Source organism: Onthophagus taurus, chromosome 6, assembly GCF_036711975.1.
Source record: "Onthophagus taurus isolate NC chromosome 6, IU_Otau_3.0, whole genome shotgun sequence".
NCBI lineage: Eukaryota > Metazoa > Arthropoda > Insecta > Coleoptera > Scarabaeidae > Onthophagus > Onthophagus taurus.
The window spans coordinates 6,192,137-6,211,269 of NC_091971.1; the positions used below are offsets into that span (position 1 = coordinate 6,192,137).

At 34.7% G+C, this 19,133-nt stretch overlaps 1 protein-coding gene across 2 annotated transcripts in view; it reads right to left on the reverse strand.

Annotated features, from left to right (window-relative positions):
- LOC111427959 (Neuroligin 3) overlaps positions 1 to 15,330 on the reverse strand; it is a 113,351-nt gene extending 98,021 nt beyond the window's left edge. For both annotated transcript variants that reach the window (XM_023063334.2, XM_023063333.2), the window contains exon 1: positions 14,622 to 15,330. In XM_023063334.2, the coding sequence (XP_022919102.2) occupies positions 14,622 to 15,072 (451 nt within the window). In that variant the 5' untranslated portion in view covers positions 15,073 to 15,330. The remainder of the gene's footprint in view (positions 1 to 14,621) is intronic.
- Positions 15,331 to 19,133: the final 3,803 nt, after the last annotated feature.

A 19,133-nucleotide genomic window follows, 5' to 3' on the forward strand; every position in this document is an offset into this window, starting at 1 on the left:
GTTTTACTCCACATCAAAGGAGACAACAAAGAGTTCACCATCTGTGTTATTCAGTACGAGTACACTGAAGCTGCAATTAATGACCACACTTTCAAAAAAGTGGATGATATTACGGATGAAACCTGGCTCGATTGCCATTTTGTGCATACTGTTAATTTTTATGAACGCTACATTGTCTTAGTTTCAGTACATTTTGACAGATCTTTAACATTTACTTACTACTTCTTGGTGGTTTTTTATCAAATAATGTGGATTCAAATGTCTATGAACTCAATAAACTTCGATCTTGGAAAGACAATTTATTCTTACTTTTAGCATCAGAATCCATTCTGGTTTTATTTCTAGACGAAGACGACGTCGGCGTCGTAAATACTCCGAGGCATCTGCACAATTCGGTTTTGCCAGTCGTTTTCCCCGTTTCTCCAACCCCCATGCCGCGTTTTTACTACTCTTTGCCCTACTTAATGTTCCGCGGTTATTACTTTACGGTTCCTTAGCCCACGTTCTTCATCCTTTCCCTCATCCCCGTCGGTATCTTCGCGAAAAACGTCGCCTTTTTTGCTCCCGGTTTTTCCGCCGCTCTCTTTTGCCCGGGCGAAAATTAATGAGACGTTTTTAAATTGTTGGCAGACTACGCGGCGCTTAAAATTCTCTTTCGGTACGGACTGGGTTTGTGTTTCGCTTAAAAATACGTTTGAGTTAAGTTTCCGCGCAGAACAAGGGGTCGTTATGGTGGGATACGTTGGAAATACAGAGTGAACGTAAAAAACAATAATAATAGACATTTAATATTAGTGACATTACGATGTCTGGACTTTATCATCGTTCGCGAAAATGTCGTTAAAGGACATAACTTTCCTTTTACTTAATTTCTCTTAATTACAAAGTTGGTATAGCGCCCCGAGCTTTTAACGAAGCCTGTAGAAAGTTGCAGTACCCTATATTTAACGGTATTAACAATTTCGTTTTATGCAAGATGGCTTGTGGACGTAGAACGACTAATAGCTCTGGTTTATACCCTTCGTTTTATATACTAAAAGTTTTAATATGGTGTTAAACTTTTATAAACCACTTAACGGAGATGTAATTCGTAATAACCCTAAAAAACGTAACCTCTTAAATCATACAACTGATTTGTTAATATTAAAAGAATAACTTTTATTGGGACAAAAGGTAAAAAATTACCATTTATATAACTTCTTCAATAGGACTTGATTGAATAGTAGCAAAATTAGTTACGTTTTTTTTTCTTGGCGGGCCACAAAAAAGGTTCCAAATTGGGCAAAGCGGAACTGGGACAGATTTTATTAAATCTGGTAAAATGACTAGGCCCTCACGGGGATAAATTCGGACGATTGGCAGATATTAGGGTGGAAATCAGCTTTTGTGGAGACTGGGAAGTAATGGTGGGGAGATTTGTCTGGCTAACTGCCACGTCACGGTCAGAAAGCAAGAAGTGGCACCAAGACGGATTTAATAAAAGGGCCCTCAATCTTTCAGTGCTGCGAGTACTTATCCAGCGAATTATTTTTTCATTGACAGTTATTGTGGAAGTGTCATTGTGCGCCGTTTCCGACGAAAATGGATGGGATTTCACGTACTTTTGTTAGCGCAGCAATAAAGAAACCACCCTCGCAGCTGTAATTAACCCTCTAATTGTAATGTTATTAGTTCATTTATTAATTCATTTATCACTAAACATTTTCTCGAATATTTTCTTTTTTTCCATTTACGAATTTCTTTTGGCATTACGTTAAGTTTGAGGGATTCAATTGAAACAAAATTTAAAAAGAACATTTTGCAATCCAAATTTAATGAGTTGTGAGACAAATTGAATGAAAGCTTATTGATTTATGAAATTTCCACGTCAAACAGAATATAAAAGAAGGATAATTAATTTCTTAAATAACGACGAAGAGAAGTGATAGAAAGTTTATTTCAAGCTGTGTTTAAATTTCTTCTTAGTTATTAAGTAGATCTGAAGCAATTATGTAGAAAGAAAGTTGAAAATTTAAAAATAACTCTCAACTTAACCTCAATACCTAATCATAGAGATAAATTAAATAATCATCCGGATTTATAGAAACGAAACAAACATTTTTGATGTATTGTATCTAAATTAAATTTCTATACAGAACGGTTTTTAAATCATCTAGATATCTCAATTACTTCTTGAGTTATGAGTCGTTGAAATTTCGTATTTATAATCTAAAGCTGTCATTAGTGATAAGCAAAGATTTATTAAAAAGATCGTGACATCGAAATTAGTAGGAATAAAAAAATAATTTTCAACACATTAAATCTTAATTAAATTTGCTTTAAAATGGTGCTTATTTCATGATGATATCTCAATTCGTTCTTGAGATATGATTTTTTAAATTTCTAGTTTCCAATTTAATCTCCGCAATTATTTACAATTAGAGCTGAAACAATAAAATTAAAGGGGCTTACAAAATAGTTTCCCAAGAATTGAAACGAATAATTAAAAATATGTGGTTATTAATAAATCAAATATTATTAATTCCTGATTGTTCATTATTACTAATTAGTTTGATGAATTCAACAATACATTTCAATGATTTTACTGCAAAATTAATTTGACGTCAACCTTTTAAAACCACAGAAATTCTTTAATTATTACCAAAACATTCATTATTGAGTTTAATTCATGGTCCAATTCCTAGTATAGCTTTAGTGTGTTGTTCCAGTCACAAGCGCTAATGAGAATTGAGTTTATTAAACTTAATGACTATTGTTGTAGATAAAATTTAAATGGAATATAGTAGAATACCAACTATATTTTATGACATCGATTAGAACTTCCTGTATTTGTTTAATAATTGGTAGTTACCCTAATAATTCTAGATAATCTTATTGTTCATACAAATATTTGATAATGAATGGCCTGTAGGCAATTCACGTACAGGACACATGTCAAAATTTTAAACAGTTCCCTAGTTGACCGAATTGGTTGCGATTGAATATGAGTTATGGTTGAATTCTGAAGGATAATATATGACCGTCGGGGGAAATCTAACCGCGAAACATCCTTTTCCGTTTCAAGACAGAGTAATTGATTTTTTCCGATCCGATACTCCGAATATGAAGGGGGGGTAAAACGGGAATCAGGGAATTTTTTTCATTCCGCCCAATACTTTGACAAGGGTTGAAACGAAACTTTCGCTCGTCATACATAATACACGAAAAGGGCGAGCTTGTGTTTAACATTTCAAGTAGGCGCAAAATGGAAAGCATACGATTTTCGTTTCGTGCGGTGATCAAAGGAGCTTTCCATTTTTGATAAAGCCAACCGTTTTTACCTTTTTACGTAGCTTAATGAATCGTTTGGGCAAATAAAAGACACAACAGAAACGATTTGAATACGCCACGCCTCGACAGTACGGTGTATAAGAAAAACCGCAGTAAAGTACAGACCTCAAGCTCTAGAGAGCTTTTTCACGGTAGTAGTAATAATAAATGACAATCGATAAACAGCGCGTGCTATTTGAATTGCTAATAGTTAGCCAATAGAGTGGATAAAACCTCTGGTAAATCTTTTCCTGTGGGATTTGCGGGAGTTTTAGAAATACTCCACCTAAGAAATTCGTCTTCTTAGAAAAATCTCTCTAAAGTTTTTTATCCATAATAAAATCGTGTTTTTTTTTTCTCTGAGATTTGTTATATCCATCAAAACGCCATAGAGGAAGAATTTGAGCACTCGACACACGCATTTTCCGTTGCTCCTTCGTTGAATTAAATGGGGTAAATGTAGCAAAAATATGCGAAGGGGAGTTTGCCAACGGACGTTATATCTTGCTTTTCAACACGGTTCGCATTTCATCTTAGCGGCAATTTTGTAGCTGACACGTTTTGCCGTTTAACGAAAATCGGAAAAAAATGACGTTATACAAAAGAAAAATCCAATAACGCTGATTTCCTTGACATTCATAAATGATATAGTTATAAATCAAATTCGGTAAAATTTAATATTATTTCTTTGCCAACAAACTTTTCTTTAAGAATTGTATTACTCAATATTTATGTGACTACTAAGAATGTAACAACGGGGTTTGTCGGACCCTTTTGTCCCGTTCCTACTTGGTCACAGGGTGCAACCCCAAGAGAATCATTCATAACTCGCCAGGATACCGAACATTTTTGCGCAGATATCGTGGTCTCGTAAATAAGGGTGAGCAACGTTACCTTGCCACTCAGTCCGGCCATACATCTCCAACACGTCTGTCCGTCTGTTCAAATACCGCCATCTATCTTCGGTGGATCGATTGATTTCGTCTTTTTTCGCGCCCCCTTGTTATCCTCTAAGCTCTTTGTACGCGCCGTCTACAGATTCAGAGCAAGTTGTTATGAAAGGATTGGAAACGGTTTCAATTGATGATCAATCGTAAAAAGGAAGATAAAATATTTGTCGGTAGCCTTTTAACTTAGGACTTAAAAAGCAAAACAAGAAATGTAAAGCTAAAAAAATAAACAAGAAATGTGTGTAGTTTCAAATCTAAGTTTTAAAGTGTACTCGGCTATCCAATAAGAGATTTTTCGCGAGTATTTACTTTACGGAGTAGACGTTTACTTTGTAGCATCAACAACCAAGGTACGCAACCCAGCACGAAGCAATTTCAGCGAAAAGTGGATGCGATTGAATATTTCATAGGTATGGGCGATCCATCACTATGGAATTTCTCATTCGCCCTCTCCTTGTTGCCGATGGGAGGGCTAGACGCTACAGGAAGAGAATCCAACCCTCGGCTATCGCTCGCCCCCATCACCACCGTATTGATTTAAGTCAATATCACCTGCTAAATAATAAAAAGGCAAAGAGAGTTTTGCAAAATTGATCTTCTTATACGTATGTTTACCAATGTGGAAATGAAAGAAGCGAACCCATTAGTACAAAGTAATTTGAAATTTTAAACTTTCTCATTAAATAGATTCAATTAATTGATCAAATCGTTTAATGCTACCCGGAAAATTGATGAACAACGAAGTTATAATTAATCAAGCTTACATATTTATTGGTAAACCAATCTGAGTATATCCATAATATAGAACGCATTCATACATAAACAAATAGTAATCGTGTTACGGAATAGTTCTGAAACTCCAATTAATTTACTCGTTTGTAGACAGATGTATCTAGTTCGTGTAATCAAAGCTGAATTGAATCATAATACACAGGTGTATCAATTCACTCAAATTTCAATATAAAATGGTGAAAGAATTAGAGAATATTAGAAGTTGCTACTGATATCTTATTTGGCTTTGAGTAACGTTATTAGGAGAGTTGGTCGATAAACTTTCTCTATTTCAATCATAATTATGGGTGCGGTAAGGCTGTTAGTTCGTTATAATATAAAAACTGTTTTAGCATCATTGATCAACACGTCATATTCAACCACCTTTCACTAATACGTCATTTTCAAATCTACGATTTCTTTAAATTATTATTAAATCTCACCCTCTCCCCTTATCCTCAATGTTGACAAAAAATACCTGAATTTTTTATACAACAAAATTATCGTAGCTTTAATTCAGCGCTAAACATAACACGTTGGGAACTCGTAGAACGCTTTTCCAAAAACACGAGATTTCTGGGAGTGAATATAGAGTAAATATACACAAAGTTCTTCCAAATATTGAATGAAAAAAATGCGGTGGGATTGTACAAAGAATAAAAAAATGATTTGATTGTGGTGAATTTCGATTTGCACCGAAATTAAACGTTAAATTTTCTCTGCTGACCCTCGTCTAAACGTTGAATGTAAATCGTCGAGATCACCTGCTCTAAAATGTTCATTAAATCGAGGGTTTACGAGACCCGGTTACGCCGCGCTTCGGAAAATTGCGGGAAAACCGAGGGAAAACACTCGAAAAATTGTTGCTCCCACCAGGTCGGTCGCTTGTTACCGATTTTCTCCCACGAAAAATTTCAAGCTTTATTACACCTCGACCACCTGACGCCTAAGTATAATACAACTTCAATTTTGTATTTATTTTCCATCAATTTCACTAGGATTAGAGCCGTAAGGAATTCACGTTTGTCTCCAATATAACTAGTTCCATCAAAGTTAGTAGGAGGAATTCGCAATCTTGTACGCATTTCCTCCACACCACCGTATTGATCTTCACCTAGTTATCGAATCTAGCCTACGAAACTCGTCCCGTAACTTGTAAACTAACTAAACTAGTTCCGGTTACAATTACTTCAGAAGGTCTTCATAACGAAGCCACCCTCCCTCCGATATATGGGGTTTCTGATTGGAACCATTAACCGACCAAGCGTTACGTAAAGAGATTTGCTTCAAAGTTAATAATTGTATTTTACTTTATTTCGCTCGAGGCATTCGCTAATTCATGTTTTAGCAATTCAAATTTATAACAATACATTTATTGGGAATGAAAGAAAAAATGTTTGAAACCTGTTCAATTAATTACGATAGAGTTTAACGAGATAATTTATATTTATTTATTCATAGATATTGTTTTATTGTTTCAAAATTTGTATTAATATAAAGAGCTGTAATTGCTGCTGTAATGAATATTAAATAAAGTAATGACATATGTTATAGGAAATATGATATTTTCAATTTTAACTTGCAATAAGTTAATAAGAATTGCAATAACTTATAATGAAATTATCAGTACTTGTAATAAAAATTATAAGCTTTTTAAAAAAAGAAACGGATTTTTAAAATAACTTTTAGTTTTTAACACATAAATTTTTAACCATAAAAATGCACTTATTATTGCTGATCTAAACGTATTTTCCCCCGTGTTCTATTTCTATCAGGTAGAAGAGAATCAATATCCAGTGGCATATTTTATCCTTCTAATTTTAGAGCGGGGTTGCTGTTTTACGACCGACCTTGTCTCCATAGCCTTGTCGCGTTCGCAAATTACTTGAAAGAGGTCGTACTGTTGACGATAAGGCACGTCCAATCCCGTTCACCCCATTCCGCTACTTTTGGTATACAAATTGAAATCTGTAGAAACGCGACGGATACAATTAAGTATCGATCATAGTTATAATTAAGAGGGGGAGAAGTTTTAATTCCGAAAAGTTCGAATGAGTAACGAGCGAAAGTATTAAAACTTTTGACGCAAACAGATATTCTGTCGGACAAATATCGATGAGGTTTTGAGTAGTTTTATTTATAAATTATTTATGGGAAATGTAACGGGAAATGTTTCCATTTCAATGACAATTTCTGAATAAAGGTCATCACGGGCCTGTTACAATAGAACCTAAAAGTTTTGAAATCTCCTGGAACTTTTCCAATATCCATAACAAAATCGACCATACATTCAGGTTTCCACAAAACCATATTCAAATCAAGTGAATATTACTATGCACATTTCAAAATAGAGGTAGTTTTTTCAAATGCGTTTTGAATATTTTTTCAGTGATACATTTTTTGCACATATCATTAAATGTTGGATTCACATTTGACATAAAAGGATTAATACGTAAATTAAAAATCAACACAATTCTTTATAAAAAAAATACCGCCAGTTTATTTATTCCGTTAATACTATTTTAACGCTTTAATGAATGCACTTATAAATAAACACATTATAAATAAATTGCATGAGTTATAAAATTTCGTTGTTTATATAACACAATTTACTATAAAACAAAATCAGCGCTGTAAACATTTTAAGCCCTTTAAAATGAATCGGGACCCTTTTTAGATATTATTTTTGCTGTTTATTTGTGTAAAAGCGTTTTCATTTAAATGTGCATTTAATTGTTCGTATAGGGCGTTACATTTTTTTATCGGTTTCGGTTCGATATTTACATAAAATTTGGCGTGTTCTTTTTTGCTTTACACAATTTCGCGCGCAAACTCGCGTTAAAATATGTCGGTTAAATGAAGGCCCGCGAGAATTTTGTTTATTGACAAAGCAGCAACGGAACTAACTCTGGTGCGGCTCACTTATGCAAATCATTCAATCAAACTTTTAAATATTCAAATTGCGTATGAGAGGATTTTCAGCGCATCGCTTTTAACTGAACTATTCGGGCGCGGACTTTAATTGCTGTTATTGTCAATAAAGTCGAACATTTTATTTTATTTTTTAATCTATTTTTTTTAATGTAATATAAAATTCTTTATAGTCGTTTTGGATGTGTGTTGGTATTGTTAGTAGAAACATGATCATAGAAAGACCATCAAATGTAGCAGTATCCCAACACTTTGTACTAGGGTAAGCCCCAAAATAGCAGCGTAGCACTTAAATAATCGATGCCATCCGGTGGGGAAATGGTGAAGTGCACTCGCAGTGCCATTAAAAAATGGCCCATTGACGCAGGACTGCGTCGTCGGCTCTATTTGGGGGCTTCGGCGGATTCGGACTCGAAATTGCCGGACTGGAAGGCTAATATCGCTTTCGTAATTCAATAATTTACATATCAATGGTGGTCGACCTCCTAATGCGTTTACAGATGCGACGGCATCCCAGGGCGGGTCAGTTGTTGGACTGTCCAACTACGGTAGAGCTACAAGTCCAATTGTCAGACCGTGAAATTTATTGCCCCAACTGAATTACCAAATAATATCTGATACAGGTCTGCGTCCTCCACGACAACCTGTCACTTCTCACGAAACTATTCCATCAAACATTTAACTCTAATTTAATCCAAATTAATTTCATTACAAATACCACATTAAATATTACTTAGTTGGAAGATGTTTTCTATAAAGTTATGGAAGTTGTATTTCAAACTATTCAATGATGATTTGATGAAATTTCGATGCAAAACTGTACTGATGTTCTAACAGTTTACGGGAAACTTGTTGGAGGAGAAATGTTCTTCAATTGGCAAAAGGAACAGTACAAATAAAGTGATAAATTTAATAATCTTTTCTGATTGAAATCCGGGTGTTATATTGATTAATTACAGAAATGAATTTACTTTATGAGTTTCCAATGAGAACAGAATTAATATTGAATATTTATAACTGAATATAATGTCAACTAATCGATCGACAGGGCATCAAATGCGAGTGATGACTGTTAATATAACACGACAGGAAATTACACGTTTGGAAAAGGTTTGTTTCCAATGTCAAATGCACTCTGGATCAATTCATTGTTGGAGAACTGCAAGGCTAATTGCCTGTATGGAAGAATTCTATCTGAATAGGATCTAACAATGAGATATTAAACTAAATGTGATCATGACATGTAATTATTATTATTCAGCGCTATTGTGATATACTCGATTTTTTCTAGTTCTAAGTCTGGTTAATTCTAGTTTTAGTTCAAAATGAATTTTGTGTATTGAATAAAAAAATGTTATAATAAAATTAAAAATTTTGTTCAAGGAAATTTAGTAATTTAAAAGCTGGTTTGGTCGTAAACTGTCACAAATTACCCTGGGTAGTATAAATGTTTGCGGACCTTCTAATCTAATAGGATTCGAACAAGGACGACATTCGGATAACATTGGGGCGCCTGTACGACTGGCGAACAGCGGGGTTGCTACAAGTCCGATGTCGAGTCGTGAAATTTATTACAGCGTTGAATTACAAAATAATATCGGGCGCAGTAGGTTCGCGTCCTGTCTGTCTGGCCCGGTCTGGTCCGAAAAAAGAGTTTGGGACTTTTTTCCGAATGATGAATCGCCTGCGCGCTAACGTGTACACCGCGTCATCATTGAGTTGGCCTGGTGCGGTTTTTGTTTGATTTGTAAACAGCCGTGAAACTCGTGCCGAAGGGAACTTCCCAATAAAATCCGCATAAACCTCTCTTGGTCGAGTTTCGGAGTAAACAGGGGGAAAGAAGGAATCTGATGGATTTTCCGTTTTGTAACTTTGTAACATTTTTTTCCATTTCTTTTCGTTGTTTATTTCTTTAAGATAAATCATAAATCGTGTTTCACGATAATTAATAGAATTTTGTAGTTTACATTTTAATTTATGTCAAATAATTCAAAATTAATAATTAGATTTTCATAATTGGTTGTATAAATGTATGGTCAGTAGCTGTTGCTCGTAACTGGTATCTCGTGACGTTGTAATTTCAAAACCGATGGATATTACACGTGTACACAAATTTACTATCATTCCAGAAATTAACGAAATTATCATTTACACCAAAACGCAAACAAAGTTAAAGCGAGATTTGGATAATATTTCGTCGCCCCACCCAACATTAACGCGAAGACGTGCTCATTTTTTACGCTCATCTTTCCGCTCTTCGTCTCCTACCCATTTAAATGTCGCAACGATTTCCCTGGGAAGCGTGTTCGTATTAAAGCGGTTGAAAACTGCTTTAATACGTCGCAGTAACACGGTGGTTTGTAGTATTCGCACCCAGTACAAACAAGGGGTAGATGCAGGCGCCATCGTCCAGATTTAATTTTCAAAAGTAAACTGCAAAACGTAATTAAAAAAGGCATGGCAGGATACACAGACCGAATTAAATTTACCTTTCGGTCCAGCAGGACCATTTCTGTTTCGCCCGGTTTATAAGGTTAAGCTTATTTATGTAGTTTGTATTGAATTGAATGGAAACTTTTGTAAACACATTTAAAGAGAAGTATCTTAAACATAAAAACGACAATTTCTTATTTAAACGTAAAACTTTCGGTAACGATTCGGCAATAATACAGATCGTTTCTAAACATATAGAAACGTCGTAAAAGCCCACACCGCAAACATTTACCCTGAGTCATTTGACTCTTTGCCTTTGGTAAAAGCGATCTCAAGTCACCGATCAGAACCGCTGACGTTGTTCACATAACGGTGGAACATATTCCTCCTTGGAGATGCATAAAAATTTTAGTATTCATGCGATGGTGGCGACCAGAAGTACAACACATCATCTCGAACGGTTGGTTGCGGCTACGTCAGCGCTGCCCTCCCGAACTCGGAATATTTCGCCTTTGGTGTTGTGGGAAAAACAAAACTACTTGAATATTTATGACGATAACATTTTCGCATCTTTCCACCACCAGGGAAACACACATTTCGAAACGTAATGTTAAGCAAATCTTTCGCAGTTAAATACGCTTTTAATGCATAAACTATGCAAGAAAATATTTGCACATAGAGATATCTCCCTCATGCGATGTTAAAGTAAGTCTGCGAATTTCTGTAAGCTTTTCAAAATCGTGGATTTCCGCTGTATTCCCGTTTTTCGCCCGAACTCCAATTGCTCGTGTTTTATTTATAGAGGGCATCAATTGCAAGTATCGGAGAAGAATGAAAAAAGCGAGATAGGCCGTTCCCTCGAGACCACGCACGTTTGTGGATGCAGAACGGGATTCGAATTTCGGATTGCCTCGATAGGGTAGGGAAAGGGACATTAATTTTCTTAATGGGCTCGACCTTTTAGGACTGTAAATCAGGGGGGTTTGATGTAAGGAACTATCTGCACGAAGTGGGAATGTTGAGGCTATCTAAGTAGCCCCGGGTTATTCTCAACAGAAAGATAATTGAAATATATCTTAAACGACATCCGGTTTTGTTAAAATATGGAAACTGTAACAACCGTATGGTTTTATTATGACTTTTACATGAATTTATTATTAAAAAAAATTATTATAAAACGATTGATTTGAATCGATTAATTTAATGGTAATCTGAGCACGTACAATTCAAGGTACGAGGATTTCTAGAACTATAGGGTGAATTCGGATTATTCCCTCATTTCAATGGACCAACACGTGTAGGAAACTGCTTCGATAAACTTTCTAAGCCATTTTCAAGACAATTCGACCTATTCAAGTTATTGATTCTTTGTTCTTTAACCACGAATTTGATTGTATCAAAATAAAAGTGCCTAAGACATTTATTCGTTTAGAACTTCTGCAAGATCATGGTTTAATAGTTAATCCATATATGTAACAAGAAAAAATAAAATAAAATTATTCATAACATTAACCCATAAAATCAATCAGGTAAATATATAGATATACCGCTCAAAATGGTCGAAATAAATTCTGAACACTGTTTTGGCATTTAGTAATAGATTTCCCATGAGATACAATTTTGTTTTCAAAAATGTTCCACGGAGATTTATTTTTATTAATGTGTTTTGACATTACGCTGCTTCATAAATACAAATTTTGCTCATTAAAAATTTGAAATTGATTGCTTTGGGACTTTGCAGAACTACCTAACTTCAGCGTTATGAATGTACAAGATGTTTAATAATAGAAACTAAAGCATAAAATCGTTAAGATATCATTTTCCAGAAAATGCTTAAGCAACAAACACTGTTTATAATTTAGTGAATTCTTCTGTCACCAGAAAATTTAATTAATCCTGGTTTTCATGGCATTATCATGACAATGCATTTTTTGTTGCTCTATTAGAAGGTATAGATCTCAACAACATTCTAGCAAGCTTAGGAAGGTAAGGGAAGGATAAGGGATTGGGTAAAGCAGTGCATAGTGCTGATGAGAGGGCTCTTGAACCACAACCTAGTTGTAAGTATGGACCGGTCTCAATGTCATGCAAGAAGAAAGAGTGGTGCTAGACAGAAAAGTTATTGAAATTGCTGTGTTTGCCGCCGGTGATGCAGTGCGAGTAGGTGTTTAGGCCTCCTACGCTGTAATATACGAAGCTATGATAAAACCCATGATGAGGGTTCTAAACAGCTATTTAATTGTTGACAGTTAAAAACAGTTAATTGTGGTGAATCGAGTTCAGGCGTTTCACTAGACTTAAAGTTAATAAACGTCAAGCTCCTTATTAGTTTCTTGATTGTTAACAGTACTATGTTTCGGTAAGAAAACTAGAATCTCTCCAGGTAGCATTGAATTCATCATACTAATAAAGGTCAATGACAAAAATTGGTTTTTAAAGAAACACATCCATTAAAATGTAATGATAAATTTAAGACGATTTTCGTCTAATTTCATAAATTGATATGGTATAAATAATAAAAATCAAAGTAAATACATATAGATTTATGATATATAATTGATGATTAAAAATGTTTTAAGTAATTAAAATTTTATAAAATCCAAACGAATCTTATTTCTTCTTTATTTTTTCAATACATCACTTAATTAATTAAAATTTTTAAACAGAAAGCTCCATCCCGGGCAGATCAAAGACTTTAAAAATAATCTCTGCGTATAAATTCAAAGAGGGAGACGAAACGACAAAAGTAATCCTAAGAAATTTAAATAACATTATATAAATTGAATTGTTTTCCCCAACATTTTCCTAATTATTCCAATTCGTATTATTATCGAAATTAAAAAGGTGATAATGACACTCAATTAAGACCTATTTACAATTGTGCTTTTATCGACGTAGTTAATCAGAGTAGGTAACTATGTACAGTAGTCTCCGCACACATTTACCGACATACACGGTCCACGTCCGAGGCGATTCTGCGAAATTAAGCGACCGATATGAATCAATAAACCCTCGCCGGTGTTGCAACCAACGTGTTCTAACTAAACGCAAAGTGCGTTAAATTGAGTGTTGGTAGATGACTTATTAATGATGTAAATCCTAATTGCATGTTTGATTTAACCTTCCTCTCCATTAGTTGTAATTGTTATCACCTCAAATATGTTACATATTAAATTACCTTTATATAAAATTAAAGTCTCAAGTGTCCTCTTTAAGGCCACATCATGATTCGTTAGCTAAACATTATAAAGTTTAGGGGTAAAGAACGTTTTGAGCAACACCTAAAAATTGATTATTTTTGATAACAAAACTAAAATGATTAAAATTTAAAAGAATCCTAACTTCTTTCTTTATTAGCTCTAACACGTTCGGTTTAACACATGGTTAACGGCGTCGCTCGGCAGCGAACGTGTTAAGTCCATATCATGGTTTTTGGATTCATCAATAATGTTAAATAGGTGACATCTTTCAAAATGCAAAGTTTAAAAAAAATCACATCTTTTTTATTTATAGCAATCTAGAAACGACCTTTATGCTAAATTGAAGGTTAAAGTATCTCCTTTAAGTTCATACCACGGTTTATTGGTTCACCCATAAAATTCATGAGGAAAGAATTTTTTTAATAAAACCTGAAAATGATAATAAAATTGTTAATCTTTTAAATATCATATCTACTTTATTTATATTAATTAACAAAATATCTCTACATCAAATTATACTTAGATTATCTTCTTTAAGACCACATGATGATTCATTAGTTAATCATAAAGTTCTAAAAATGTTAAATCCATTAGTTATAATTATTATCATCTTAACGTGTAGTTTTTGGTTATTCTGTAACTATATCTTGGAGTATATAAAAGAAAATCCCTAGGTATGAAGTAAGATTAGTTGTGGATACTCTATGTAATGGCCGTTAAATAAATAATGGTTTTCTAACGGCACCTTAGGGTCTGCGTGGAATATAAATATGACCCCGAAAGGTTAAGTGATCTCTCTAGTTCATACCGTAAAAGAACAGTAAAGCGAATAAGTCTTCAAGGTATTTTATAAAGTATACATAGTGTTTATTTCGTGCTTTCAGCAAATTAATGAATTAATTAGCATGAAAAATACGCTCATTTATTTCCAGTGGAAATGTATATTTAGTGATACAAATGCCACCCCATTTCTCAACGTTGCGTGGAGTTGTGTGAATATTTTGTTTTTAGTTCTATTACAAATTACCTTGTGCCGGGGCGTAAATGTTAAGGTAGAGGCAATCCTCGCTCTGATTCTTGAGATAAGGCATCAGTCTCTTGAGATACTCCAATCGGCCCCTGGGCATTCTTTTCAGCGCCGCCGTTTCATTATAAATATCTGGCAATCTTTGCGGACAAACGGGACTAAATTTGTCCGCTATTTTAACACCTGACCATAAGGCTCCGGTGACAGGTGGCATGAACCTTAAAGATCCGACGGGAGGGCTAGCATAAGGAATTCCTCGGAATACTTCAACGGGTTCTAAATGTTTAGAATCCAATGTCACTATTACTCCACTCACGTCACCATATTTAGTTCGCACTACACGGGAATTTAAGGACACTCTCTCTTCGGGTGTTTCTGCATATACAACTACTACCGAAAAAAGTAACACGCACGTTTTAATTAGGAATAGTCGGTGACGGATCCAAGCCATTTTAAGTCGTTTTTACGACATCTTTTCAAACCTTTCTTGAAGAGTTTGTCCACCTAATATACTATTCAGCTATGAAAAGTCGCCAACGCGACTTGTTTACAATTCCATCGAAAAATCGTTATTTATTGAGTGGCAGTGAAAGTCGACCGAATAGCACCGTTTTTTATCACGATAACGCAACACAAACACCCGCGACGGAAACGATCGCGAAACGTGGTGATTTTGAAGCGAGCGTCATAAGTTGACGTCACGGGTCGCTTCCTGCAGCCTGACTGGAGTTTCTCTCTCAACAGGAAAGGGATCCTGCGCACGAGCGACCTCCATTGCGCACACATCGAACCAAAAGGACGTCTACCTACAGGGTCCCTTCGATTCGACAATTTACAACCGACTTGTCGACCAAGTGCAATTTTGCCTTGGTGAATAGAGGAGAGAGCAGAATCTCTAAGACACTAAAGGATAAGTTGAGACGTTAGAAAGGGGGCGCTAATTGCTAACTGAATGGGTGAATGACTCCCTCTAAAATTACTAACGGCTAATTCGAGATGAATTTACGAAAGTTATTCTTCGAATTAAACTCTAAAGTACATCTTACCGGCGCATCCGCCATAATTTCTTTAAATTAAATAATTTATTTTATGCCTTTTGGGATTATAAAAAGAAACCGAGAGGACTTTTATTATCAGATTTATTTGCAAAAGCATGACTTGAATACGAAAACTTAAAGATATGAGAAAGTTTGTAGAACAGTATTCGAGTTCTACATTCTTCCACCTTGAAAACTTTCCAATAACTTTAAAACTCATATTCCTAGTGGACAATCATCGTTTTAGCAACAAAACTTTCGTGATGAAGTAAATAAAAGTCGAGATTTAACACATTGATTTTAATACTCAGATATGTAATTATCTACCTGTATATTTGGAATATATATTCCCTCAGGCGACTGCCATTTAGGTTTAGTCTGGGTGAACCACCAAGGGAATTTCTAACTAAGTTTATCTACATATAATCACCTCATCGATACGCTTTCCATCATATTATATAATTCGATAATTCATAAAATACTTTCAACGACCTTTCACGATCTTTAGATCCTTTGGCGTTGACGGGGATGGTTTAAGATGTTCCCAACGGGTCTGGAAAGCCTCAAGGGTTAAAACTCAGGTCAATAACTTCTGTATAACTTCACTGTTGGAAAGGTCCTATATAAACATCTCTCGGAATTGGCAACCGTGCAAACGCTAGCCTCGAATAAACACAATTTGTCAGATTTCAAGAATTACCGAGCAACTCGTACAAATTAAATCAAAATCGACCAGATGTTTCTCGCTGCTGTAAGCATTACCGTTTAAGCGTTATTATATTGTCGTGTTAAATCTATTTTAAAATTAATTAAAAATTTAAATGGAACTAAAACGGTGTAGCATGTAAAAAAAATATTTGTTTTGAATGCTTTAAAATCTCCACGATAATTGAGTTGTGAACTATGGTCTGAAATATTTCAATACCAGCTTTTGTTGCTTTCCAACTTTTGTGATGGTTGTGAGGTAACACTGGATATTGCAATTTCCTCTTTCCGTTTGTACGTTCTTCAAAATGGTACTTGTACTTAGTGAAGTAGAATTATTATTAAAAGTTTGACGAAATGGAACAACGAGAACTAAATGATTTTTTATTACAAAATTAAAACACGAAATTTTCAAAAAATCATATCGATTGTATTTTTAAGAATCAAGATAAGATATGTACGTTAAATTGAGGCTTAAAGATTCTAGTTTATATGCTATAAAATATGTTATGTATGTATTATATATTATGTATATGTATTGTTATATAAAATATGTTGATAAATAAAGTAGTTGAATTGATATTATATTCACTAGAGATAGAAATTGCTGATGGATATGTTTCCCGAATTTTACGAATTATGTACTGGATGGTATGTTGTCAGGATTAGGGGGAGGTATCCCATTATTTAGCCGCCGAGTATTGTTATGCGGCCTTTTTCGTCATTCCTCAACAGTGTAGTTCGCGTTTTTGCAATATCGACAAATAATTACCGTTTAATTTATCTGTAGAAATAAATACTAAATAATTTCCCCCAAATTTATTCATTTCGGTTTTTGTAATTATTTTGAGACGGGTTTATATTTATAAGTGTGTGTAGAGGTGGTAGAATTTGAAGGTAAATAATAAGTTAAGAACAACTAGGTGGATTTCCGAAGGGAATAAACATCCATGTGAATTATGTCACCTTTTCGTTGTTTACGATTGCAAGTCTTTTAGTTTACAACAGAGTCCGGCAGTATTGTCGGTTGAATTCGACAATTTGTCCTGCAAGGAAAGGATTTCGCTGGGATGCTGTTCAAATATTAAGAGAGAGAAATCCATGGATGCCATGTTCGATTGTTACGTGTGATTCACACGAGGTCGATTAACCAGTAAAATAAGATCTTTGTAGTATTTTATGGTGTTTTTTTTTAGTAATTCTATAGCACACTTTGAAAGGAAAAAAAAAGATTTAATATTTCCGTTTGGACATTTTTGTGGAAGTGTATCACGTGTTTGTTGGTTGGTATTGAATCTCCGGTTCGATTTCGGCCCGATCCGTTTTCGAACTCGTCCCGATATTAAGCCTTTGTTTATTCCTTCGCGTTTAGCGATTCGAATTTGTGATTCATGGCACGCGCTACCCATACCCCCATCTCTTTTTCGCTGCCCACAAAAGGGCCAATTTATAGCCATCGGATACGTATTAGTGCCGTTTTGTCATGTCCGGGGTGTGTACGAACTCGCACGGCTCTGTGCTCGCACACACAGCTTCGAGCCGGTCGATGTTTTGACACTATGTAAGGGATAGACTCGAAAATCGACCGCGAAATACCCATGTGCACTTTTTTTAACATCATTTATCCTTGCCACTTTCTTCTTTTGCGACTTTGAACGGATCGGGGTTCTTGGTTTGAGGGGTTCTTATGAACAATAGAAAGTTCTCGCTTTTGTCGGTAGGAGATTAAGACAATAGATCATCAAAAATTAATTTATAGGGACACAACAGGCGAATTTGGGGCGCGGCGCCGTTTTCGGTTTCATTTAGAACGTGATGAATTGGTTGTATTTATGATTTTAACGGGCAATGACCTTATTACTTCACAAATTTTCATTTTATTTCGTTAAATAAGAACTATAGGATCTATATAATAATGTTCACACAGATTGGTGTGTTGATGGATGTGATAAATCGATATCCACGAATAGGAGGCGCATCGACATCGACATCAACATCGACGGAGAAGAGCTTTAACATTATTAGACGAAGGGGATAAACAATATTGAGTTACCGCTTCGGGTCGAAGTCTACCGTCGTACGAAAAACGACGGCCTAAACTCGTTTTGTCCACACGAAACGAAATATACCGTGTTGATGTTTGTTTGGCTGTAATGGTGTTAGCATTCCCAATAATACTATCAGACTGTGCGGTACCTACGCGTTCGGAACTTTGTGTAGGGGAAGCTTCAGAACTCTAATGGTGTTTACCGGGGTGTTGGCGTGTATGTGATGGTCTTTAGAAAATGTTGAACGTGGTATAATATACAGGGGTCAATATAGTTGCGAATAAGACGATCATAACGAAGTTGGAATTCCGACGTTTTTTATAAAATCATACATAATCGAGTTTTTAAGATATTGGTACCAAATTTTCAAGGTTTGTAAAAAATATAAGCTTTCTAACCAAAACATCGCTTTCAAAAATATCTTTTAGTTCTTGAGATAAACATTTGAAAAGGTAATCGAAATTTTTTCGATTTGCAACATCAAGAATTTTTAACGATCTTTAAAAAAACATTCTGAACTTATTTTTAGGAGTAAAGCATTGATTTGGACACTTATTTTAGCTTAATAAAATCAACAAAATTAAAGGTATCTCTAGGAATTAAGAATTGTTTTATATTATTAATTAATATAAAATAATTAATACTAATAATGCTCTTTTATGTAGCTTATTAAGGTTTATATTAAGTTGACTACAATTTTATTGAATTAATTTTCAGAAATT